At 43.4% G+C, this 26,424-nt stretch overlaps 1 protein-coding gene across 1 annotated transcript in view; it reads right to left on the reverse strand.

Moving 5' to 3' along the window:
* Positions 1-1,014: 1,014 nt before the first annotated feature.
* The window catches only part of nyap2a (neuronal tyrosine-phosphorylated phosphoinositide-3-kinase adaptor 2a), a 50,851-nt gene continuing 25,441 nt past the window's right edge, over positions 1,015-26,424 (reverse strand). Inside the window, exons 4-8 of the mRNA XM_030066548.1 lie at positions 16,678-16,997; positions 6,723-7,796; positions 6,141-6,284; positions 5,947-6,056; positions 1,015-1,254 (exon numbers count right to left, since the gene is read on the reverse strand). Of these exons, the coding sequence (XP_029922408.1) occupies positions 1,039-1,254; positions 5,947-6,056; positions 6,141-6,284; positions 6,723-7,796; positions 16,678-16,997 (1,864 nt within the window). The 3' untranslated portion in view covers positions 1,015-1,038. The remainder of the gene's footprint in view (positions 1,255-5,946; positions 6,057-6,140; positions 6,285-6,722; positions 7,797-16,677; positions 16,998-26,424) is intronic.

Raw genomic sequence — 26,424 nt, forward strand, 5'->3', positions numbered from 1 at the left:
AGCAATACCAGGTACACACACACCTCAGCCTGACACACACACACACACACACACACACACACACACACACACACACACACACACACCTCAGTCTGACACAGACATACACCTCAGCCTGACACACACACACACACACACACACACACACACACACATACACCTCAGCCTGACACACACACACACACACACACACACACACACACACACACACCTTGCCTGATACACAGCTTCCCTGGGTGTTCTCTGTTCTGGGCGGGTTCTGTTCTGGGCGGGTTCTGTTCTGGGTGGGTTCTGGGCGGGTTCTGTTCTGGATGTTCTCGGTTCTAGGTGTTCTCTGTCATGCTAAAATATACTCCATCTAAAATAGTGCTTTTTATCACAATAAAATTTTAGATTATATTTGATTTTTTAAAATATAAAACCATGTTGACTCACAGTCTTTGTTCCACACACAAATGAGTGTCATATATAAAACCATGGTGACTCACACAGATGGTTGTCATAGCAACGATGAAACCAAAACAAGAGTTAGAAAGGCCTTGCGGCTCTTCGCTACAGTCAGGACGTTAGAAAAACATGGAGCTCTAACCCACGTAGAAAAATAACAAGTAGAAAGACAATAGAAAGCACAGATTTAATTTGCTACACCAGTATGGCCACACCCCCTTCAATCTGATTGGCCCACAGCTTCTTCACCACAGCTGCATATGGCCACACCCCCTTCAATCTGATTGGCCCACAGCTTCTTCTACACAGCTGCTGGCGATGTAGGGGTGTGTGTCAGTGTGCGTGCATTTGTATGTGTGTGTGTGTGTGTGTGTGTGTGTGTGTGAGAGTGTGTACATGACAGTGTGTGTGTGTGTGTGTGTGTGAGAGTGTGTACATGACAGTGTGTGTGTGTGTGTGTGTGTGTGTGTGTGTGTGTGTGTGTGTGTGAGAGTGTGTACATGACAGTGTGTGTGTGTGTGTGAGAGAGTGTGTACATGACAGTGTGTGTGTGTGTGTGTGTGTGTGTGTGTGTGTGTGTGTGTGTGTGTGTTAGATGGCGGTGTCCCAGAACACAGCGGTGGCTGGTGGCGGGTATGGCGGCGGGTACGGCGGCGGCTGCTTCCTCCTCCAGCTGGGCAGGATGGGCATGCTGTCCTGCTTGCAGAGGTTCTTCTCCGGCCGCTGTCGCGCTTTGATCTCCCGACACAGAACCCGCTTCTTCTCCATCGTTTCCATCATGGTGGCGTCGCCGCACAGCCACGGCATCTGGAGGAGGAGAACACATTCCTTTCACAACGTGGTACTTTTCATATGTTACATATAATACATACATTACACATTACAAGCTCCTTTCACTTCAAAGTAATAAGTTACTTTGAAGTATTACTGAAGTATTACTCATAGAGTAATGGATTACTATATGACTTTGGTGTAGTAAGGCATTACTCTATAAGTAATGTGTGTTTTACCAAAATAATTGCAGATGTACGATGAGACGTTATTTGGAAGAGGGGAATGTTTTTCATGGAATCAAAGCACAGAAGCTCAAGTTTATTGCAGTTCATTTTAGATCCAGTTGGGGGCGATGCTGTACAGCCTGATGAACCTGTTCTCCTTTTGGTCAACTCGTCCTATGAGGCGTTTGGGTTCCCTACAGGCTCACTCCACTGAGAGCTGAGGCTGTAAAATTATATTACTCTTGCACATTAAATCCAACTCTTTTCATGACCTAAATAATTAGGATTAAAAACCAAACAATGTCACAGTTCTGAAATGCCACCACAGTCTGAAGTGTGGATTTAACAAAAAAAGTTAATTTCAGCTACAAACACTTGACATAGTAACTGTAATAATATTACCTGTCCTTTTAGAAATGCATTGTATTACATATGTTATGTTACTGCTAAAAGAAATATATTGCTGTTGTACTGTAGTTTTGTAACATGACCACTTCCCTGCTGGCTGATGCAGCAGTTTCTAAGTTCCTGCAGCTGCCAGCAGAGGGCACCAACTGGCAGGGGTCCCGCTGCAGGGCCCCGGGGCCCCAATGCCTCCAGGGCCCTGCAGCCAACAGGATCATGATGTGAACATGGGAACGGGGACATGGAGGTGTGCTTCCTAAGGTGATTGTCACTGCAGGCAGGTGAGAGCCAATGAAAATCAAGATGCAAATGAGGAGTTCCATACTTGGATTTGCTGAAGCACCACCTGTTATTCTCTAAAGGCGGCTGAACTTCCTGCCAGCTGATTTCCTCATATTAAAGTGACAGTGGTGTTTCGTCTTCCATACGAGTAGAACAGATCCTCCACTTTGACCCGTTAGCGCCTAGCTGTGGAGAAAGCGAGCACTGCACCGCCACTGTTCTGCTCCAAAATGAAAGAACTGGATCTGGACCAGAAAAGAATACATTTTGAGATGAAAAAATGTTTTGAAGGATGAAAAGCAACACTCATTATCGACGCTCTTTTACACCTTTTCACCTCCCAGCTGGAAGGTGGAACTACTTTGTCTTGTGAAGCTGCTGCAGCGCTCTGCGGCACCACATCCCGTGTTGAACACAGCAGGAAGGTGAGTGGATACGGGGCAGATCCACTGCTTTCATGTCAACCTCTTTCTCTCCACAGGGAGGCGCTGATGAGTCAAACAGAGGATGTTTATTTAATTTACATGGAGTGAAGTTATGTTGTGCTCACTTTTATGATGCTCTGGAATATAGAAGGAAGGTGTGTGTGTGTGTGTGTGTGTGTGTGTGTGTGTGTGTGTGTGTGTGTGTGTGTGTGTATCTGTGTTTTGTTTTGTTTCCTGTTCGGTTGTCAGAGAAAATGTTTGATGACAGACTGAAAAAGACAGATCATGTCTTTGTCTTTTTCACGATGGTTTTAGACTCAAAGAGAATAAAAAGAAGAGAATAAAAGAAAGACTAAAAGAATAAAAACAAAGGAAAGGCTTGTTTTGTCCTGCTGGCGTGACATCATCAGCCTGCTGGTGTGACATCATCAGCCTGTGACACTCAAACTGTTTCTGATTCTACTGCTGGAAATGACCAGAAGAGCAACATAAACCAAAGTTGGTCTGATTCTTGTTTTTTGTTTCATGAAATAGAAATCTGATGTTTGATTCTGCTTCAGAATGTTGGAAAATGAAAAAGGCCTCAATCTGATTTTCATTTGGCCTCAGCGAAACAAAAGAGCAAAACAAATTTTACTGCCGAGCCAGAGGAGGTCGATGTCACAATAAAAGCGTGAGCCGCTGAGTTTCAGATGTGTGTGATTTGTACCCTCGTGTGAAGAAGAGGTTAAGATTCATCAGTGAGCTGAGGCTCTCCCACAGACAGGACACTTCCACCAGTGACCAGCAGGGGGCCCCGCTGCTGCATCTCAGTTACAGTTTAACTTTGAAATGGCAGAACCAGGGAAAAAAAGTCTTACAGTTTATTTGCCTACTTTTTCCTCGCCATATTTAATTTCCCCAGCTTTTAACAGCGCTTTCTTTCTGTGTTTGTTCCCAATCAAACAGGCAACATGAGTTAGAGTTAGGGTCCGGGTTAGAACCTGCAGCGTCTCGGCCGGTTCTGCTGTTCTCAGTACGTCTGTTATCCAGGCTATGCTAGGCTATATTAGCTGTTGGCTAGCCACTTAGCTAGGACAGCAGGGCTCCAGTCAGGGGCATTTAGCACTTTATGAATCCAACACTGTAACTTACCTTTTGGCCAAACACAGGTGTGCTTATGATCTTAATTAACATTTGTGTGTGTGTGTGTGTGTGTGTGTGTGTGTGTGTGTGTGTGTGTGTGTGTGTGGTGGAACACAGGTGTACCAGAGGAGGTGTGAGTCTGTTTTACTTTTAGTTTGGCTCAGTCTCTGAAGAAACTCTGAACCTCTGCAGAGACTTCATTCACATCAGTGGAGAGAGACGTGTTGATTGGCTGAGGGCAACATTTAGTCATCTCTGATTGGCCAGTTTGCAACTGAAGGCGGGGCTCAAACAAAGATAGAACATATGACTTTGCTCTGTAAACAGCAACTAAAGCAGGAAGTCTGGCTGCTGGTTTGTAAACTGCATTTTATCCAGAAGAAATCTGACATCTGATGTTTAAAACTCACACAGATCTCCTGTGTGTGTGTGTGTGTGTGTGTGTGTGTGTGTGTGTGTGTGTGGTCTGATGCAGTGAGCTTTGAGATGCACAAAGAAAGGTGAAGACAGAAAAACAGACAGACAAAAGTTTATTTTTAACTGTCAGATGGTGGGGAGTGTGTGTGTGTGTGTGTGTGTGTGTGTGTGTGTGTGTGTGTGTGTGTGTGTGCTTTTAACTCTTGTGTATATACTGTTGGTATAGCTGTTACATTGGCTTGTCCATTAATATCTAATATTTTGTTGAAAACAGATTCAGAAAAATGAGGTCAAAACTCTTTACAGTCAATGAACTTAAAGTTTAACAGGAAATATTGAAAATCTGATCTGATGATGTCATCCACCAATTAAAGAGTGCATTTTCATCATTTAATGATTATTATGAAGACAGACAGACAGGCAGACAGACAGGCAGACAGACAGGCAGACAGATGTAAGTTTTTATATTTCCAGGCTTTGCGGTTTCATGTTTTCTTCTAGTACTTTGATGCAAGTCGACAAACAGAAAGTGTTGCGACCAGCTGATTGTGGAGATCCAGGTGGAATTCCGGGCGGAAATACAGGCGAAGATCCGGGGCGGAGATCCAAGGGCTTTGGGTGGGAATCATGACATGGCGAGACGCAAACAGGAAGTGGAGCAGGTGTGTGTTTGAGGACACAGCGCTCACGCTCGATCTGTTTTCCGCCAGCTAGTCGTCACATTTCACTCATGCTGATGTTAAAAAGTTGAATTAGTTTGTTAAAAGGACGAGTTAGTTGGTTTGAGCGATTTAAAGTGATTAAAGCATGAAAGTGTTAGTGGGAGTGTACCGAGGAGTTTAAAGGATCTAAACAGAGAGCTGCTGGAAGTTTCCGTGGATGTAGATAAAGCAGGAAGGTGTTTAGTGCTCAGGGTCAAGGTTAGGGTCAGGGTCAGTGTTGGGGTTAGGGTCGGGGTCAGGGTTGGGGTCAGGGCTAGGGTTAGGGTTTGGGTTGTATTTAAATGATGTGGTTATAACACCAGGATTTGGTGCATCAGGTAAACTTTGTGGCACCAAATTCAAAAATCTTGATTTTGTTGACAAAAAGCAGAAACTCAAAATGTTGTTTTTGACTTTGTGGATGAAAATGAAAATGCAATGTTAATTTCATGAACATACAAAGTTAACATTTAAAATAAAGTACTAATTTATGCAGATCTACTTATTTGTATTCGTATTACCATAAACAGTACTACGGGGGGGGGATACTTCATTTTAAGGAACTTATAATAAGCATGAATTAATAGGTAAGTCCTTTATAAGATTGTGTTAAAGTGTTAATAACACTGTGTTTATTAATAATACACGTTGTTAAATTATACGACACTAAAATAAGAAATGAATCATTTTTTTTTACTTTAAAGCAACAAAAATGCTTTGTAAAGGTTTAACAATGACATAAGTTAGTTCAACTCAATAAATTTGTTTGTAATGCTATTATAAATAATGTCCAGTCAAACAGCTTCTATAAATGTCTTATAATCTACAAGACACTGATGAGACAAATAACAATAAATGTGTTTATAAATGCATTGTTAATACACGTATATAGTCTTATTAAAACTTATAAAAGTTAATAATCATCTTATAAAGATCTTCCTACCTTTTAACTGACATTTATTACAAGAACCTTTATGTAAATATAAATAAAAAATATAGAGAAATATTAATAGCAGTAAATAAATAAATCACGACATGGACAAAATAAAAGAAGCCATATGTTTACACCAACATGCATATTTCAGCAGGTGGCGCTACTTCAGGACTCCACACAGTCTCTGTCTGTGTCTACAGGTGGGGAAATACCTGGCTGAGGGCTGGGTGGGGGTCGTGGGGCTGGCGCTGGGGGGTCCCCCCGGGGGAGGGGACCCCCGAGGTGGATGCTGAGCGGCCCAGTTTGCACACGGCCTTGGACTCTGCAGAGACACAAACACAATGCATGCTGGGAGCTGAAAGGCAGAAACGTGTGCAGAAACAGAAGCTGAAACCGAGGTGCTCACCTCCTCCTCCTCCTCCTCCTCCTCCCAGCATCATGGTGGGGCTGACAGAGGACCGCCCCATCCTGCTGGAGGCGGGGCTTGATTGTCCGTCCCACTCTTTCTCTCTCTCCTTGCTGTCATGTCTGGGAAGTGACCTGGACTCACCTGAGGAGACCAGAGAAACACCTCTGAGTCTACAGGAACCACAAAGAACCAAGAGGGAGAACCTGGGCAGAACACTGATGAACAGGAAGTGACACCGTCAGAACAGGAAGTGACTCCGTCAGAAGAGGAAATGACAGTTATATACCATAAACTGTGGGAGCTGAAGCTTCATGAGCCTCATGGCTCCGTAATATTTTATTTACCACCAAGTAATATAAAGTTTGCGTGTAGCAAGTACACAAACTTTATATTATTTTTCCTTTTATGTACAAATTTATTTCTTGATAAGAGGTAGACTGCTTGTGTGTGTGACTGTGTGTGTGTCTCTGTGTGTGTGGTGGTGGGGTTTTGTAGGAGTATATTACTATCCAGAAGTTCATTTTGTGTGTATTTGTGTGTATTTGTGTATACTTGAGTTCACTGTGAGCGAGGTCTCACCCTCTCCTTCCCGGCCCTTCCTCCCCCCCGAGCCTTTCTTCAGCATCTGCCTCCCGGAGCTGAACAGGCTGTTGAGCTCCTCCAGCGGGCTGGTCGGTGTTCGAGACCTCGTCGACACGTTCTGCATGGAGCCGTGGGCAGAGGACGAGTTACTGAGCTTCACGCCTTCCTGGACCCTCTGGGAAGAGGAGGAAGAGGAGGAGGAGGAGGAGCGAGGCATGCTTCCTCCTGCCATCACAGCGTCGTATGGAGGCGGTCTCTTCAGACTGAGAGGAGTCAGGCAGCGGCCCATGCTCACCGGGGAGGGACACGCCGACTGACTGCGAGGGTAACCGTGACCGCCGTGGGCGGAGCTAGAGGACTTGTAGAGGTGTGAGGGGAGGGGAGGAGCAGACGAACGACCTGAGGACGTGATGGTGTGAGTAGAGGGGAGCTCTCTCTCTCTCTCCCTCTCTCGGTCCTTGCGCTGCTGGGCAGAGCTTGGCGGCGTTTCAGTGGGCGTGGCCCCGGACTTGCTGTAGCTGACGTTTTCCAACATGGGCAGCTTGGTGACGTCTAAAGGGGTCAGAGGTGACTCGTCGGAGTTTGGAGAGCACTGAGCGGGGGCGGGGGGGAAGACCAGGAGTGGCGGGCGATGAGTGAGGAGGTTGGGGAAGGGAGGTGGGATGTCGCACACGGACCCGCGGGGAGTGCACGAATGGCTCGATTCAGGGTCGATGACCATGGCTTGGCCGCTGTTGTCCCATTTTGAGTCGTGGACAAAGTCGTCCAGCACGGGATATTTCATCTCCTCGTACACGGACTCGGCCTGTTCGTCCTCCAGCGTCTCCTGTCTCTTCAGATCTCGCAGGATATTTCCCACCATCTCAATGTAGACAGGCTCCTCGTCGTCAGTATCTCGAGATACTGGACTCTGGCTTTGGGACGAAGATTTATCCCTTCGCAAGGAAGACTTGTTGCCATGGTTACGGATGTAAGACTCATCAAGGGAGGTGCTGAGCTGAGTGTTGGGATTCCTTTTCGGTTTTGGAGGAGGCATCTTCTTATGCTCGTCAGTGTAGGGATGACACTTCCCTGCAGACAGACACAACACTTCAACAGCTCCTCCAGAACAAATCTTTAACATCACCAACAGCATTTATGTCTAAACAAACCCAATTATTTGTATATGGTAAGTCAGTATTGTCCCTTCTATGTCGTTATTTGTCTCTTCATGTTGTTTGTTCATTTGTATCAGTCAATTGTCCATGTCTGATTGCAAACGGCTGTGAAGGGCACCTGCAATTTCATGGTATGAACACAATGACTGCGTTTACATGGTCTTTAGTATCCCGGTTTTGATCGGGTTTTTTAAGTATCCCGTTTTTGTGTTTGTGCATGTAAACACCATATCCCGAATTCAGAAACCGGGTTATGACCTTATCCCGGTTTCAAGAAACCCGTTTTTGCTACCTGGAGTACTCCGATAGAAGCCGGGATACTGGAGCATGTATACACCTTATCCCGGTTTCTGACGGCTGCCCACCGTGTGCGCAGGCGCCAGAGTGACGCACCAGATAAACAAGCAACATGGCGGCAACGAGAGCTTCCCATTTTTGGAGCGATGAAAAGACTGAAATTTGCCTGAAAATAATGAAAGAACTCAACATGACTACTGGCGATTTTCCGCTAGCACCTACTTGGCTCCACTCGGCTCGCCTCGGTTTCAGTCGTACTGAGTAGAGCCGAGCCGAGCCGAGTGGAGCCGAGTGGAGCTGAGTAGACGGCTGTACTACGAAGCAGGTTTAGTGGGTTAGCGAGGTATGTTGAGTCTAAAGCCAGGCTTTCCTGTATCATGAAGGTGGCTCTCTTTTTTAAACCGGCTAGATCACCATGGTAACTTATGCTTAACTCATAACCTGGTCCCGACCAGGTTATGAGTTAAGTTTAACCCCGTCCGGCTATAAAAGCGGTGCTATCTCACCATTTAACTCTTTTGGAGATGGCGTCACCGTTCATTCATGATCCGGTGGACCTGGGAGCCAGGACTGTCCGAGGCTCATTACGGAGACAAAAAGAGGATTTAGGGATCGCGCGGCTAACCCTGGCATTTCCTGACGATATTCTCCATGAGCGGTATAGATTTTCTTCTGAGGGAATACGCTACATTTGCTCACTTGTTGAGCACCGTTGAACAACTTAGGTCGCGGTGGAAATACTGAAGAAGCACTACTGAGTATTTATTAACGATGAGCCCGCTAGAAGCCACAGAGGTCTCATGTTTGGCTTACTTCTAAATATAATAAATATATCACACTTCCCGCTCAATCTGTTGTAAATAAAAGACGTAAAAGACGTACGACACGCCTGCGCAGAGAGGATGCAGTGATCAGAAAACGGGTTACTGGTATTTATCATGTATACAGGGATATGAATAACCGGGTTTCTGTGTTCCATGTAAACATCATATCCCGAATATGCTCAAAGCTGGGATAAGCCTCAAAACCGGGATACTAAAGTCCATGTAAACACAGTCAATGACAATACAGTTTTTTTCTATTGCTTACACACAAAACCTTTATATATCACACTATTTCTAAACTCTTTCACTCAAACCTCACAACTTCACCTCAAATCAGCAAAACCATAAACTAATTCTCAGCCTTGACACAGTTTTCAATTGAGCTATTCACTTTTTGCAAATCAATACACACAATTCTCTAGCTAACACACAAAAATCTATCAGAAAGTAACTTGATTTCCCATTTCAAACACAACCAATCAAAATGCCACACTTATTCATCAGTGCCTCAGACTCTGTCCTCACATGTGTAAACAATAATTGCTTTATTGAACACCAACCAATCACTCCTTGACATAGGCCTATAAAACTATCTGTCTTGAACAATGGATAACAATGCAGAGAGCCAGGGGGGTCAGAGGAAGACGCAGAGGACGAGGAGTTCAGGTTCATGGAGGACGCTTTGGAACAGTGATGGGTCGTTTGGGAACGGACCGGCTCCTGATTGAGAGCTGTGTTTTTTTTTGTTTTTTTTTCCAGGAGCCGAATTTTTTTTTTTTTTCTCCGAAAACCGCACGTGATTGGTCAAGATGTGGGGTACCGTCTGTCTCTGCTGAGCGCTTCACCCCGAACCGACAGTTACACACACACACACACACACACACACACACTCTCCTCCATATGTGATGGTTGGTGTACTTTGCTTTGATGCTGTACAATGCTGCATCCACAACAGCAACTGATTTATTCAGAAAATTAAATATTTTTGGTTCCATTATTGCTTGTGTTGATTTCTTTTTGCATGCTACTATATTTTCACTCTTATATGGCAATATATCAAGAAAATCCATAGAAACAAAAGAGCTTTAGATTTAGAGCAACAGTGTGTAAATGATATACACAAGTGTGTGATACAATGGGATATGTGTTTGTGATGTGAGACAAATGCTTGCTTTTGAGATGTGTTTACAATGTTTTGAATACTGTTTCATTTTGCAGTAGATAGGATGCATTTTGCATTTTGTGTGAGCAGTAGTTGGATTTGTGTTTAAAGTTTTGAGAAAAAGACACAGAGCTTTGAAAATGTGTGTAAACAATTGAAAAAACTGTAAGAACTGTGGCCTAATTGATGTTTGGTGTGAATTAAATCCCCTGGTTAAGGACTATATGTTTTAATCATATTCCAGGCTAGATTGTATTTTCATTTGTGCAACCTATGGTTAAGAGCTGTGGCATGTTAGGACATAACAGATGCCAGGTGTGTCTCTGATGCAGCAGGTGATGCAGGTGAGGTTGGACCTGGACCAGAGACATGATGCAGTGGCAGCAGCAGAGTCAGATAATGTCTGTATTTGCCAGTAATTCGTGGTGAGGAGGCTGTTGTAAATTATGTTCTATTATAGTATTTTTTATGTTTTATATATTTGTACAGTCTGTATTTTTCCTTCATTCCTTTACTGTGTCCTCAGTCCCTTTTCATCCCGTAACATATTGTGTGAAGATGTACTGTAGAATACATTATGAATAAAAAATGAAGTCGACATTTTTGTCTGTTGTGTTTATCATGTAAAGACAACCACAAGCAACATTATTCATTTCAGATTTTTGTGGCAGTGTTATGAATTTATCTCTGCAGTGCCCAACACTATGTTGTAGTGTGTGTGTGTGTGTGTGTGTGTGTGTGTGTTGTAGTGTGTGTGTTGTGTGAAGGCAGAGTTTGGTTTTTCAGCAAGAGGAAATGGTTTCGAGTGGAGAGTTCGCTTTTGACCTGGCAGTTTGACATTTGGGGAGTTGGGTGTGCAGTTTTTGATTTGTGTTAAGAGTTTTGAGAAATGGAGCTTAGTTTGGAGAAATGTGTCTTAGCAATTGAAAAAAACTGCAGCTTACCTCAATATTATGCTTCTACAAATAGCCATTTCTGACCAACAGTCTCACAATTCTACTTTTAGCTAATGCTTTCCGATAAGTCCCCTGCACCCTAAGGCACAAACACCTCTGGCCTGATTTCATTCCCTTTTTTATGCCACTGGTTGGAAGTTTTTGCCTCCGGACTCAGTGAATAACGCACAGATTTGTTTCCTGCTTAAGGAGGCACAAGTCATCATATTTTGACAACAATAAACAAAACTAGACTAGGCTAAAGTTTCTGAAGAAACTTTATATGTGCTTGCCACCGTTGCGTGGCCATGTGGTAAGCCTCCAGCCCTATGCTTTTTGTAGGTTGTGTAGTGTTGTTCGAGGGCTAGAGGGCAGTTACTGTGGCCAGGGTATTGTCCAGGCAGTTGTTATCATCTGTTGAGTGGTCACTAGGATGTCTTTGGGCAGTTTCTATGGTATATTGGGTGGTTGCTAAGGTGCTGCTAGACGGTAGTTATGTTGTTCCTGACGGTTGTTTAGGCCTTGCTAGGAGATTGCTATGCTTTTCCTGATGGTTGCTATGCTGTTGCTAGGCATTTGCCATGGTGTTCTTGATGGTTGCTAGGTGGTTGCTGTGGTGTTCCTGATGGTTGTTAAGGCCTTGCTAGGCGGTTGCCATGCTGTTCCTGGTGGTTGCTATGATGTTGCTAGGCGGTTGCTATGGTGTTCTTGATGGTTGCTAGAGCATTGCTAGGAGGTTGCTATGGTGTTCCTGATGGTTGCTAGGGAGTTGCTAGGCGGTTGCTATGGCGTTCTGGGTGGTTGCTAGGGTGTTTCTGTGGTGTTCCTGATGCTTGCTAGGGTGTTGCTAGGCAGTTGCTATGGTATTGTGGGTGGTTGCTAAAGTGTTGCTAAGTGGTTGCTATGGGGTTGCTAGGGTGTTTGGGGTCATTGCTATGGTCTTACATTAGAGTTTGGGGTCAGTGCTGGGATGCATTGGCTGCAGTGCTCGTGGCCCTTGAGGCAGAAAAGGAGAGATACAGAGCCGCGTGTGTATCTCTGTGTCAGTGAGAGGGGACTTTCTCCCTGGCAGGCTCTCCCAACATTCCGCCATTAGTGTGTATTGCGTCCAGATTTCGGCTTAAAGCCCAACACACACCGGCAGCGTAGCGTCGCGGTGCGTCAGGTGACGCGCGTCACCTGACGCACCCAACACAAACTGGAAGCGTCGTGCTGTAGAACGTCAATCGGCGTTAACTGGGGAAAAAAACTACATACCACGGAAAAAAGACAAATCAACCAGCATTGTCTGACAGGCTACCATAACTTAATATCCAGTGATGGGCAGTAGCTTATTGATCAAGTAGTGCGGTAGTTTCAGTTATGTTTAAAATGGAAAACCAGGAAAAAACGGTGCATATAACGGACATGTTTACCGCAATATATCCTTCAAACCAGCAGAGCGCTTATTTGTAATGTAAACTAGATCTGTTTGACTGACCGTTTTATTAAAATACAGGAAAGAGCCACAGAAGTAGAGAAGAAGAACAGCTACAGAAGCTGGGATGGACATCCGCAAGGGAAAAAATACACTTTTTCAGGCGCGTCGACGCTGGAAATAGGACAGTGGCGTAAAAGGTAGCGGCGCGGCGCGTCAACGCGCGTCTAGCCGCCGCCGGTGTGCGGACACACATAGAAAATAATGGGGGCGGCTGTTTGACGCGCGTCGGACGCCGCCGGTGTGTGTTGGGCTTAAGACTGGAATTGCGGAAAAACGGAAAGTCGGAGCGGCTTGAAAATTCACACGTTGCTTCTTCTCCACAAGACGCACGTTTTTCATATTTGGTGCGTGGACACAGGTCAAAAGCTCTGCACCCCAGGGCCTAGGGTTTTGGCCATTCATTTTGGATGGCCAAAATTTTCCGTAAAATCAGAATTGCGAACATTCTGTAAGTCAGATTGCTTATAAAAGTAATAGCACACTTCTCCCAACTGGGCCGCACATTCCTCCAATTCATTGTGTGGGCCTAAAATGAAAGCTGTAGGAGGAGTAGTGCACCAAAAAATTTGCACAAAAAAATCAAATATGCAAGAGAATAAGGGCGTATTCACATCTGAAAGTCCGAACCAAGGTCCGAACCAAGGTCCGATCAGGTTCGTGTTTCTGTTACATTGTAATACATTTGGTCCTGTTGGTTTTGGTTTCACACTGCAAATGGAGTAATGGACTTTACAAGACAAACCTACATGGGAAATTTATTCTTCTCATTAGTGGACGCATCAACTCCCCATATGACCCCATATATATTTTTTTTTTTTTTTCTTTTTTTTGTATTGTTATATGTTTGATGTATTGTAATGTATCATGTGTTTTGTGTCTGTGCTTTGTTGTTTTTTTGGGACCCCCTTGCAAATGAGATGTTTCATCTCAAGGGGCTATCCTATAATAAATTCAAATTCAAATTCATGTACTTCCACAGTTTACAGAAAATAAATCGAGCGAGCCATCTTTTTCCCGCTCTAATACTTTTGCTGGTATATTGCTACCAGCAGCATCAACTTCATGAGCAATACATCAGAGTAACTGGTATTCGCAAGATGAGCCTTCTCATCATGCGAAAACTTTATCGTCGTTGTCAGGAGAGGAGGAGAAAACGGCATACGGTCCTGTGAGTTATGGCAATGTCTATTCCGGAGAGAAGGTGAGTGTGGGAACATTTTTTTACAACATAAGCTGTCAGTAGTGATGTATTAACTTGTCTTTATAGTGCTATACATCTTACCATGCGACACTTTTCATTCAGCATAATAACGGACACGACTAACGTTACGCCTTGCGTGTCACAGCAATGTTTAACATTAGCAGCTAAAGTTTTCATGCCAGTTGGAGACACATAACTATGGTAACCAGCCGGTTAGCATGACATAACTTCCTGTACCGTAATTAAATCAAGAGGAGAAGAAGAAAAAATCTTCCTGTCATTGATATGAAGGTCCGAACCATACAAAAAGTTGTTTTCATACTGCAAAAGGTACGAACCATGGTTCGTTTGGTCCGAACTGAGACCACCTCTTTTGATAGGCCCAAATTTTGGTCCGTTGGTGCAGACTGTGGTCCATGGCACCTTTCACACCTGTAATTTAGGTTCGGATCAAACTAAAAAGTCCGAAAGTCCGGACCAAATGAGATAGGTGTGAAAACGCCCTAAACACATAATGATAGGATTTATGAAGGCACAATCTCTGCAGATAGTATCAGACAACTTTTGAAGAGAACTTATCATTGGAAGTGTCTGACGTCCTCCCAGCTCCTTCCTTTGGATGCAGAGACGAGTTTGTTCTCAGTTTTGGATCCTTTCAAATTATCTCCAGATTTTATTGAGTGGATCTGAGTGATTTACACCAGCAGCAGTGAACATGCAGTCCTCTGTGTGATTTCTTCTTGGGTGAGCTACAAGACAAGGTTATCCTATAATGCCACTGCTCTTTGCTTTGATTATTGGGTCTTTTGTGGCTATTTTTGTGATTATTTTTGATGCAATAAAAAAATTCAAGATAGTATATCTCTATTTTCCTGCCAATGTATGTGGCTGAAGCTGAACAAACCTTGTCTCATATTCTGGATGCCACCTCTTGATTTGCCAAGTTTTCTGGATACAAAATTCATTTTAGCAAATCAACTGCATGTTAAAGGCTGTGGTGTAGCCTCAAGCTAACCAGTGAGAAAGACTTCCCTTGACCTTGGCTCTGCATGTCAATAACACATAACATGGTGGATTATCATCTGGCCTGTATTATAAAACAAAATGATTTAATGACCTTTTTTTTTTTTTTTTTTTTTTTTTTTGCTGTACTCCTATTTTTGTTCCATTTTAGTCTAGCTTTTTTCTTTCTTTCTGCCATGCTATTTCTCTGTGCTTTTGTAATCTATTTATTAACTATAATGATTTTAATTGTTATTATTTTCTTCTGCAATTGTTTTTATTGTATGGATTTTCTTATTTCTTTTAAATGTTTGTTTCTTTTAAATTGTTTGTTTTCACTTTTCTTGTTTTTAAGTAAAGCACTTTCAGTTGGTCCATGTATGAAATGTGCTATAGAAATAAAATTGCCTTGCCTTGCCTTGCCTTGAGTCAGTTTAACTGCATGTTGCTGGCCTTCTACTGATTATATATGATCTTAATTATTAGTGTTATTATAATTTTTGTTTTGTTGTTGTTGTTGTTGTTGCTGTTATGGGTTATCATCAGCATCATTGTTGTTACTGTTTTCTGACCGACTGAATGAATGATTCCCTAAAACAAAATTTTCTCAGTATAATAAGTAGATAGTTCCAGCTGACATGTTCAGATACTACTCTAACAGTTAGTGATCGATTGTGTCTATTATTTATGTATTTATTTATTTATTTTTAGGCTCATTAAATGGCACATATTGCAGGTGCATATACTTTTATTAAAGCATCTTTAATGTGGGTGAAAAATGTGTGATGACTGATTGAATTCTGTTATGTAACACTGATTACACTGTAGTGTTGGTCTGCTCCTTATTTATCTTGAGTACAACTGAAAATAGAGCAGTATTCATGAGCGATGGAATAATCAGCAATTACCTAATTTCTGTGGTCATTGTGATTAACAGTGGTCATATCACTGCAGATTATGAAGGTCCATCACTTGTAGATACACCTTGACCTGGATGACTGACAGTTTTATCAGCTTATTGCTACACATTTTGAAGGGGATACCCTAAGAGTAATACAAGATTATGAGAGGATAGAAACGTATGGATCAGATATCGAGGGCTCATGATAAAGAGCTACAAGGCAGAGATGACGCTCTCAGAACCAGATACACCAGAGTTTGGCTTCAAAACTCCGCATGGAGGTCCGGAGGTCCTTTCAGACACAACACAAGAGATCTTTTATATTGCCAAAGTATGACCCTAACATAACCCTAACCCTAACCCTAGCCTGAATATGAATTCTGTATCAGTGTCTTCTGAAAAAGAAAAGTTAAGTAAAAGGATGAAAATAACATCAGTGCAGAATTACAGAGGTATGAAAAAGCCAACAAAGAAGAATTGAATTTTCTGTTCAGTCTGTTACAGTTCATTTAGTCTGATTTATGAGACTATAAACTGTTCAACTGCTGGTGGATTTAGATTTTGCTTTCTTCTTCTTTTTGACACTTTTTAAAGTTTTTTTTGTCATTTCTGCTTTATTTGACAGTGACAGTAGAAAAAGACAAGAAAGGCAGGGGAGAGAGAGACAGGAAAGGCGGGGGAGAGAGAAAGACAGGAGAGGCAGGGGAGAGAGAGAGACAGGAAAGGCAGGGGAGACAGAGAGACAGGAGAGACGAGAGAGAGAGAGATAGGAGAGGCAGGGGAGAGAAAGAGACAGCAGAAGCAGGGGAGAGCTGGGCTGACCTGCAGCAAAGGGTCTGAGGTCGGATCTGAACCCAGGACGCTGCGGTCAGAACTCTAGACATGTAGGGAACCCTCTCCAGGCGAGCTACTAGGCAAGCTACCAGGTGAGCTACCAGGTTTCACTTTTATTATAGCAGAGTTTGGGGTTACCTGATGGGTGTAAGGACTCACCTTCGGCCTGGTCCTGGGACTCTTTGGTCTCTTTAGCGTCTTTTGGGCTCCTGGTGACCCCTGAACTCCCGTTCACCATCTCAGAGCTGGTGCTGAGTTTGGTGTTGGGGTCTCTCTTGGGTTTCGGAGGCGGCTGTTTTCGATTCTGGTTGGCATCGTCGTCACTGCCCCCCACTGAATGGAGTGACTGGGAGCGTACAGTGAAGCCCTGGTTGGGGGGGGGCAGTCGGTCCTGGGGTGCCGGCATCGTCATGAAACCCATTCTGAAGTGTTTCCCAGAATAAGCTCCCTCCGTTGCCCTGGCAACATCTTCACCAATCCTTGAGGGAGAAAAAGAGATGCTACATGTAAGTATAACCCTCCCATCACAAAGCCTAACATTTATTGTTTGAGGTGCTGCATGTTCCACTCTAAAAACCTTTTACCGAACCTAACAGTAGCTGCTGTTCTACCCTTACAAATGCTAAAAAGAAAGATAATAGTGTTGTCTTTATAGTGCTATACTGCTCTGTTACTGATACTTTACAACTGACATTACCCCATAAACAGCTCATGCCATTTACTTCACTACAGTTACACTCCTCTGCAATTTATTGATTTATTTATTGGTATCAGGCATTAAGAGAAAAGTGGCTTTTCGGGTGTCAACAGATTTTTAACCAGCTTCCAAATTTTTTTAAAATTGCTTTTTGTGTGGCCAGGAGATGCATAGTAGTGACATCTGAATCCCCTCTCCTCTTTGATGGTCTTTGGAAATGAACAGCTGTAATCCTTTCGAAAACATCACATAAAGTTTTAGAAGAGGATACAACACTTTTCTCAAAATTTGGCAGCCATACCTAGAATATATAGACACATCACTGACACCATCATAGGACTGAGATCAGAATCAGAATGCCTTTATTGTCATTGCAAAAGAAAAATGCAACAAAATTTGCAGTGCTCCCATTTAAAAGACAACATTAAAAAGAAACATCAGAGAAACATCAATGACATTCATACTACTGAAGGTAAATAAAGTAAACAGGGTGAGGTTGTTGTAATGTATAGAGAGGAATAGAATGTATATTGCACCAATAAACTATAAAATACACCTATTAAATAAATATTTCACATAAAATATATATTTCACATAAAATATGTGTAGCACATAAAATATGTGTAGCACCGATAAAATATATATTGCACTGTTTTTATATTCTGTTGCTCTAATTGATAAGTCTGATGGCCTGATGTGGTAAAGTCTGATGGGGTAAAAACTGTTTTTGTGTCTGTTGCTCTGTGATTTAAGGTTCTGTATCTCCTTCCAGAGGGCAGAGGAGAGAACAGCCTGTGGCCTGGCTGTGTGCAGTCCTGTGGTGGCAGCAGGAGGCAGAGCACGGCCGATGGTTTTCTCTGCCACCTTTAACACCCTCTGCAGAGCTTTTTTTGTCTGTGGCCGAACAGCCACAGTGCCACAGGGAGATGCACTGTGCCAGCACACTCTCGATAGCAGAGCAGTAAATAGCAACCAGCAGCTGTTGGTTGAGGCAATTTCTCCGCAGCCGTCTTAGGAAGTGCATCCATTGCTGGTCCTTTTTCACTAGAGCTGTGGTGTTGGCTGTCCAGGTGAGGTCTTCTGGGATCTGCACTTCCAGGAATTTAAAAGTGGAGACCCTCTCCACCCTGAGCCCATTGATGTGAAGGGGGGCGACCTCTGCTTCTTGTCTCCTGAAGTCAATAACCAGTGCTTAGAGACAGGTAAGTAAGTAAGTAAGTAAGTACACTTTATTAATCCCACAAGGGGAAATTCCAATTTAAGTTACATCCCGTCCAAGAGACACCAAAAAGACATGACAAATACAGGGTTACAGGATCAGGAGAACTTCGGGTCAGCCACCGTGCGCGGCGCCCCTAACATTAGATGAGAAAGGAGGGCATTGTATGAGGCCCACCACGGTGGTATCATCAGCAAACTTGATGATGCTATTGGAGGGGTGGGCAGGAGTGCAGTCATGCATGTATAAGGAGTAGAGAAGGTGGCTCAGCATGCAGCCCTGAGGGGACCCGGTGCTGAGGGAGCAGGTGGAGGAGCAGAAGGGGCCCATTTTCACAGTCTGTAGATGGCCTCTGGGAGTTGGAGGTGGGACAGGGCTATGGCGTTGGCGTCTGCAGATGATCTGTTTGCCTTGAAGGCAAACTGATGGGGATCCAAGGAGAGAGGGAGGCAGGCTTTGATGGGTGTTGGTGTTGGTGGAGGGCAGCAGGGTGAGGATTGAGAGGGGTCTGCTCAGCTCAAAGCGGGCAAAGAAACTGTTGAGGGTTAGGGTTAGGGCTTGCATGCGTTTCTCAACCGTGACAATGTCTGTGCAGAATGTGATGTAGGATAGAATAGTCTCTGTGTGACCCTCAAGGTCCTGCTGTTCAAATACATCCCATTCAGTGCATTCAAAACACTCCCGTAGCTGTGGAAGCACACCCTCAGTGTGGTCCGCTGGACCTCAGTTGGACCATACCATACCACCCCCTCAGTCCAACTGAGGGAGTGGTATGGATCTGTATGCAGATTTCGGGTTGGAATAAACACGGTCTAATTTGTTTTTTTCCACTGGTTTCACTCTTGCACCGACTGTTTGGCACCAACTAGACCTGATCATAACACGAGTCACTGACTTCAGAGGCATCTTCTAAATACGCAGTCTACACAGTGCAGTCTGTGACACAGACCACTCTCTTGTTAACTGATGAGTCAAGCTGCGGGCAAAAAATATACACAGAGCCAAACCTAAGGGAGCCCTCTGCATTGACATTAGCAAAACAGCTGACCCGACCAAAGCTGCAGCCTTCCGCTATGCCTTAGAGGATTTACTCCCCCACCTGTCTCAGTCCTGCTCTGCCCAGCAGTATTGGGAGGGCATGTGGGACACCATCCACAGCACAGCCTTGTCAGTATTTGGCAAAAAACTGGAAAGGCAAAATTACTGGTTTGAAGCCAATTCAAAGAAATTGACTCCAATCCTGGAAGAAAAACGTACAGCCCTCACTAACTACAAATGCACTCCCAGTGACAAGACTCTACAGGCTTTCAGATCCTGTAGAAGGAAACTCCAACAAGCCGCTCGACGCTGTGCCAATAGCTATTGGCTACAGCTTTGCAGCAACATTCAATCAGCTGCAGACAAAGGCAACACCAGATCCATTAAGAGGGCATCAAAAAGGCACTTGGACCATCACCTCGCACAACTGCTCCATTGAAATCAGCTTCATGGGAAACCATCACTGACCGCTCCAAACAACTAGACTGCTGGGTGGAACACTACTCGGAGCTCTATGCTAGGGATAACACTGTCTCTGATGCGGCACTCAGCCATGTAGGATGCCTCCCTGTGATGGAAGAGCTCGACACAGAACCATCAACTGAGGAGCTAAGCAAAGCAATTAACAGCTTGACCTGCGGAAAAGCACCAGGCAGTGATGGGATAACTGCCGAAATCCTCAAGTGTGGGAAACCTGCTCTTCTGCACCAACTCCACAGGCTCCTCTGCCTGTGTTGGAAGGAAGGTGCTGTCCCACAGGACATGAGATATGCAAATATCATCACCCTAAAACAAGGGAGACAGGAGCAACTGTAACAACTACTGTGGCATCTCTCTACTGAGTAGTAGCGGTAACATGTATGGCACTGTCCAGTTCGATGGATCCACTTCAGACCCTTTCAAGATCTGCTGTGGTGTCAAGCAGGGATGTGTACTGGCACCCACCTTGTTTGGGATTTTTTTCTCCCTCCTCCACTGAAGGAGTCTACCTGCACACATGGACGGACGGCAAATTATTCAACCTCTCCCGACTGAAAGCGAAAACAAAGGTCAGACCACTCATCATCAGGGAGATGCTGTTTGCTGATGATGTAGCAATGGCTGCACACTCCCAGGAGCACCTGCAGATCCTCATCGACCGATTCACCCAAGCATGCCAGGACTTCAACCAGACCATCAGCTTGAACAAAACCAAAACGATGGGACATGGAACTGAAACCCCTCCTACCATCACCATCAACAAGTACACACTGGAGGCTGTAAGCAGTTTAATCAGAAGATGTTACTAGTGGCAGGCGAGCTGATGACGTTGCCACTCTTACTTTTTTTTTCACACACAGCTTTATTTAAGTGTTTAACATTTGCTGCATAGCGTACAGACAAGCATCAAGCATCCATGACGAAACAAGGCAACGCTTCACTTGTTTGACATTCCAAAAAATACTCATATATTCCTGTTCCATCTCAATAGCATTATGGATACGATGTAGTACACGCAGCAGCCTGATGTGTGAAATGGTCACCCCAAGGAAACTATTTAAAGCTTTTAGGAGGGGGACCGATTTCGCATAATTATAGCAATGACAAACTGGATACTGGCCAATATCTATGGTTGTAATAGAGTACAGACAGACACACAACAGACAATCCCAACATGAATAATAATATCGGAGTACCAACCAAATCATCAATACTCATTACACAAACATGTAATCAATCAAATATAGACAGGAGTTGTTTTTTTTAATTTTTTCTTAAAGGTGGAGACAGGATGTGACATTTTTAATGTAGCATCAAGCTACTAAGAATTCTGCTGGAGATTTCATCAGCTCTAGCGGAGTGTGAGCTTTTCATATGCATGACAATTTTACAAACTTCATCACAATCAGTTGGTTTTAGAAAGAAAGAATTCAGATAGTTACCTGACAGGTAATGTTTAAAGGAAGCACCCTGTGGTTGGCTGATTTTATTAGACAAATTTTCTCCAATGGAGCCAAAATAATTATTAAATCTATCTGCAAGACAGGCATTTCTGGTAGTGTTTCTTGTGGCGTGTGAGTGCATGTGTGTGTTATCAATGTCTGGAAGCACGTTGGTTTTCTGGCCCCTATTTAGGATCTTGTTTAATACTTTCCAGGATTTCTCTGAGTCACCCTGTGATGCTTTTATAAGTTCTGTATAGTGATTACTCTTACTCTTTCTTATAGTGTGTTAGTTTATTTTTATAATTATTATATTCATTCTTATTAGTAATGTCTGGTTTTTTTATGTAGCGTTTATATAATTTGTTTTTATGATTAATAGATTTTAAAATGCCCTTAGTGAGCCATGGATTTTGAGCACCTGTGCTGCACATGATAGTCTTCTCAGGTATTGTCCTCCAGATGGAGTCTGTGATTTCCTTTGTCAGGGTGTCATATGCAGTATCAGCATCACTACAATTGTAGACACTGTTCCATCCCTTGGCCTGCAAGTCCTCCAGAGGTGGCAAAAGTACTGACATTCTGTACTTAAGTAGAAGTAAAGATACTTGTGTGAGAAAAGACTCTGGTAAAAGTAGAAGTACCAATTCAACTTCTTTACTCAAGTAAAAGTAAGAAAGTACAGGCTCTTAAATGTACTTAAGTACAAAAGTAAAAAGTAAAAATGATTTTTTTTTTTTTTTTTTTTTTACCATTAATGATACATATACCTTTTTGATAACTTTTTGATGAAAAAAAGTTCTGGGCACACAAAACAGGAACATTTCCTCTTTTATTAACAACCTGCAAAGTGCTGGTACAGAGAGAATGAAAATCACGCAACATTCTAGTTTTGCTGCAAGCCCAGTTTCACACAATAATCAAGACTGAACTGACCAGAGGTCTTGAATGAGTACCTTGATAACAGCTTTGGTACTCTCAATACTTAATATACTTAACGTATATGACTTTTAACAGATTTTTTCTTGCTTCTCTGACTCTGTTTTGTTGTCGGCTAACGTTATCTTCCCTGGCAACTGTCTTCCTCCATGTCTCCAGATTTCTCTATATGGTTTTCTTTTTCTTAACTGCTCTCACGCCCCGCGCCCTCTCTCCCTTTCCCTCTCTGTGCAGGGTTTCCTCCAGGATTTTTTGAAACTGGGGGGGAGGGCTTCAGCGTTAATGTAAATAATTTTTACCACGGATCTTTTGTAGCACAGAGGAGATATGCTGCTCAAACACTCAGTATGTAGTGTTGGTGTATGTTTATGAGTTGTAGAACATAATAAATTATCTTGAAGGAGTAGATGTTGACTCTAATAATTTAAAAATATGTTAAATTATTATTTGTTTTAAAAATGTAAATTACTTATCAAACAGACCTAACAATTCAACTACCAATGAATGAGCAGTAGTATGCATGTGATAACATAGAATGAAAAATAAGCCGAAGTGATACCTCTTCTCTGAATAGACAAGCTAAGCCAGTGTGCTGCTGTTAGCCAGTGAAAATAGCGCGGAGTGGCAACTCTTCGCTTTGTTTCACAATCTATGTCAGTGCGCTGTTGTAGCCTGGAGAGTTTCTCTGCCTTTTGTTCTCGTACAGTGCCGGTGCAGTTGTTGTTTTTCTTGGTGGTAACGAGCCCGCCCGCCCCCACCAAAAAGAGAGAGAGAGGGAGAGAGAAGTAACGAGCCTGTTTTGACAATGTAAGGAGTAGAAAGTACAGATATTTGTGTTCAAATGTAGGGAGTAAAAGTAAAAAGTCGGCAGAAAATTAAATACTCAAGTAAAGTACAGATACCTGAAAAATCTACTTAAGTACGGTAACGAAGTATTTGTACTTCGTTACTTCCCACCTCTGAAGTCCTCACTCAGACATCATAGAGTTTCTGCATTAAGTATTTTGATTTTTATTTTATGATGTAAGAGTGAAGGCCTGCCAGCAAAGTTAAGAAACAATACAACAGGGAAATGATCAGAAATGTCAGAAAACACGACTTCAGACTCCAGCTTAGAATTCCGAATGTTTGTGATGATATTATCAATAACGGATTTAGTTGAGTGGGTGACTCTAGTAAAAGTGTTTATGGTAGGGAAGAAGGAAGAAGAGTGTAATGTATTTACAAAGTCATTTTTAGCTGCATCATCCCTGGAGAGATCAACATTGAAGTCCCCGAGGAGGATGCAGTTTTTATTTTTACTGTCCATAGAAAATAAGATTTCCTCCAGCTTGTTCCTGAAGGTGTCAAAGTCAGCATCTGGGGGATGATAGATCACACCTACAATAAGTTTCTTCCCATTTTGTATATTTATCTCAAAAAAGAGAGAGTCAGAATGATTATCTGTTATGACAATATCATCACAAATGCTCGCATGATGTCTGGAGGAAATGTAGAGACACACACTGCCGCCACTTCTGCCAAGTCTATTCTTGTTAAACAGTTTATAGCCATCAAGGTTTAGAATGTCAGTATATGACCTATTATTCAACCAGGTTTCACTACAACCAATTACATCAAAGCTACAGCCTGCACTGGCAAGCAGAGTGACTAGGTCACCATGATGTTTATTTAAGCTCCTTATGTTTAAATGCAAGAAAGAACAATAATTTTTATTGTTAAAACATACTAATTGTTCAGGAATATACTGATTACAGATTATATTCCTATCAAGGTCAATGCATTGTTTCACATCATCTCCATCATCAGTTCATTTTGGCCCATATGTACGGTAGCCGACGTAGTTTACTGGGATCACACAACAAAAATACACACAGAGACACAGACATGCACACGCACACTCACACCTACTGAAAATGGCCAGACAAACCCACACACACGCACACACAAACATACTCAGACACCCTGGTGGCATTGCTAGAGAACTAATTTCCAAGTGCTCCTGCTCTCAACCCACAACACAATGTTAAAGCTTCCTGAAACAAAATTAACTAGTAATGTTTAGAGAAAAAAATGAATATGGGTTGACAAGGTCAATCTTTAATATAGCTTTAGCTGAAAACAAAACAAACAAGATAAGCTCTCCCATCCCAGTTAGGGGAATAAAAAAAAGATAAGTGGAGGGCAACTACAAGTGAGAGGGAGAAGGCACAGTGTGCCAGTGTGTTCGACAAGATATGCCCTTATTATATAACCAAAACAATATGTTCATTAAGCACTCCCAGCGAACTCTGGTGTTGACCAGCATGTTTACATTGGTCCCAATTACTATAAGCTTGCTGGCTTCGACCAGCTAGAGTACATAGCACATGCTAATGATCAGACGTTCGTCCTTTCAGCCTGCGGTCTGGGATTAGTTTAGCAAGGTATTCTTCTGCATCCTTAACTGAGTTAAGTGTTTTCCTACCTCTGCCCTTCAGTTTGATGGTGAGCCTGGCAGGGAACAGGAGGGCTGGCTTGAGGTCCAGGTTGTACAGTTCTGACATCACCTCTTTGTACTGTTGTCGCTGTTCCAAGACCTCCGGAGCGTAATCCTCATAGACAAAGGCCGCTAGGATGATCCTTTCTTTCACCTGGAAATTGTGCAGGTGGATAATTACCGGCCTTGGTTTCTTGCCCGGCAGTGGCTTCGCAGTGAGTGACCGATGGGCTCTATCACATTCTGGTGGTGAGTCCAGGACCTTGCTGAAGACCTCGGCAAGCATCTTGGAGAAGAAGATAGCCGACGGAGTCGGTGGAGACGTAACTTCAATGGATTCAGGTAAGCCGAAGACTCTGATGTTGTTTCGTCGACTGCGCGATTCCAGATCGATAACATTAGCAGTCAGTTTAGCATTGCTGTCAGCCAGCTTGGCACAGGTTGTTTCCAGTGCAAACAGGCGTTCGTCCTGCAAGTTAGCACTTGACTCAAGCGCACCAATCTTCACTGTGTGGTTGGATACCGTGTGCTGGATGAGATGAAGTCTTTTCTCAAGTCTTGTCATAGCCGCATTGAAGTTGGCAGAGATAGCTTGCCGGTTCTCTTCTAGTAGACTAGCTATGGATGCCAGGGTCAGGAGGCCACCATCGTCATCTTCGTCAGTGCTGCCACCGGCCGCACCGTCAGTTTTACTCCTTGTGGTGGCTTTACTGGCAGATGCTACTTAAGGTGTCATGTTTGCCAGTAGAGTCCAGCTGTAAGTCGCTTTGGTTGCAGTTTCTTCCACTTAATGTAGAGCTATGATGGATTTACTTGATTTTAGGCTACTTTTTTCCAAGATCAATAGTGCTGGAATGGGAAATTTCTTGGTTTCAGGCTAGTTTAGCAGTTGGTTTTAGCAGCATGGTTGTGGGAGCGAGACTCAGCGTGCACCACACCCTACGCCATATTCCTCTCAGACCCGGTTCTATCTGTCTTACACGCGGCTCCGGGCCGGTGTGTGCGGTGCCGTTTCTCTGAGGGACATGAATGTTGTCTGGACAAAGTTGTGGTACAGTGTTATGATGGTGCAGCGGTCATGGAATCTGGACTAAATGGGGTGCAGGCTAGAGTTAAGGCGAGGGCACCTATGGCCTTATTCATTCACTGCTATGCACATCGACTACATAAAAAAAATAAAAATAAATAATAATAATAATAATAATAGCTGAGTTTTATATAGCGCCTTTCTAAAACCCAAAGTCATATTTAGTACTGACTCAAGGGGCCTCAAAGCTTAAAGAATGCAAGGTCTTTTTTGCCAACCTGAATGCGGCATTTTTCTCCAGATCCCCCAAGCACACCCAACCAGTAGTCGAGTTGTAAAAAAAAATTCAGGGGGGATGGTCAACTTTTCATTTGATGAAAAGTGAGGATGGCAGTGGGGCAGCACGGTGGTGCAGTGGTTAGCACTGTCACCTCACAGTGAGAAGGTCCTGGGTTCGATTCCCACCCAAGGTCCTTTCTGTGTGGAGTTTGCATGTTCTCCCCGTGTCTGCGTGGGTTTTCTCCGGGCACTCCCACTGTCCAAAGACATGCAGGTCAGTGGGAGAATTGCAGAAGAAAAATTGCC

The sequence above is a fragment of the Myripristis murdjan genome, chromosome 13 (genome assembly GCF_902150065.1).
Source record: "Myripristis murdjan chromosome 13, fMyrMur1.1, whole genome shotgun sequence".
Classification (NCBI taxonomy): Eukaryota; Metazoa; Chordata; class Actinopteri; order Holocentriformes; family Holocentridae; genus Myripristis; species Myripristis murdjan.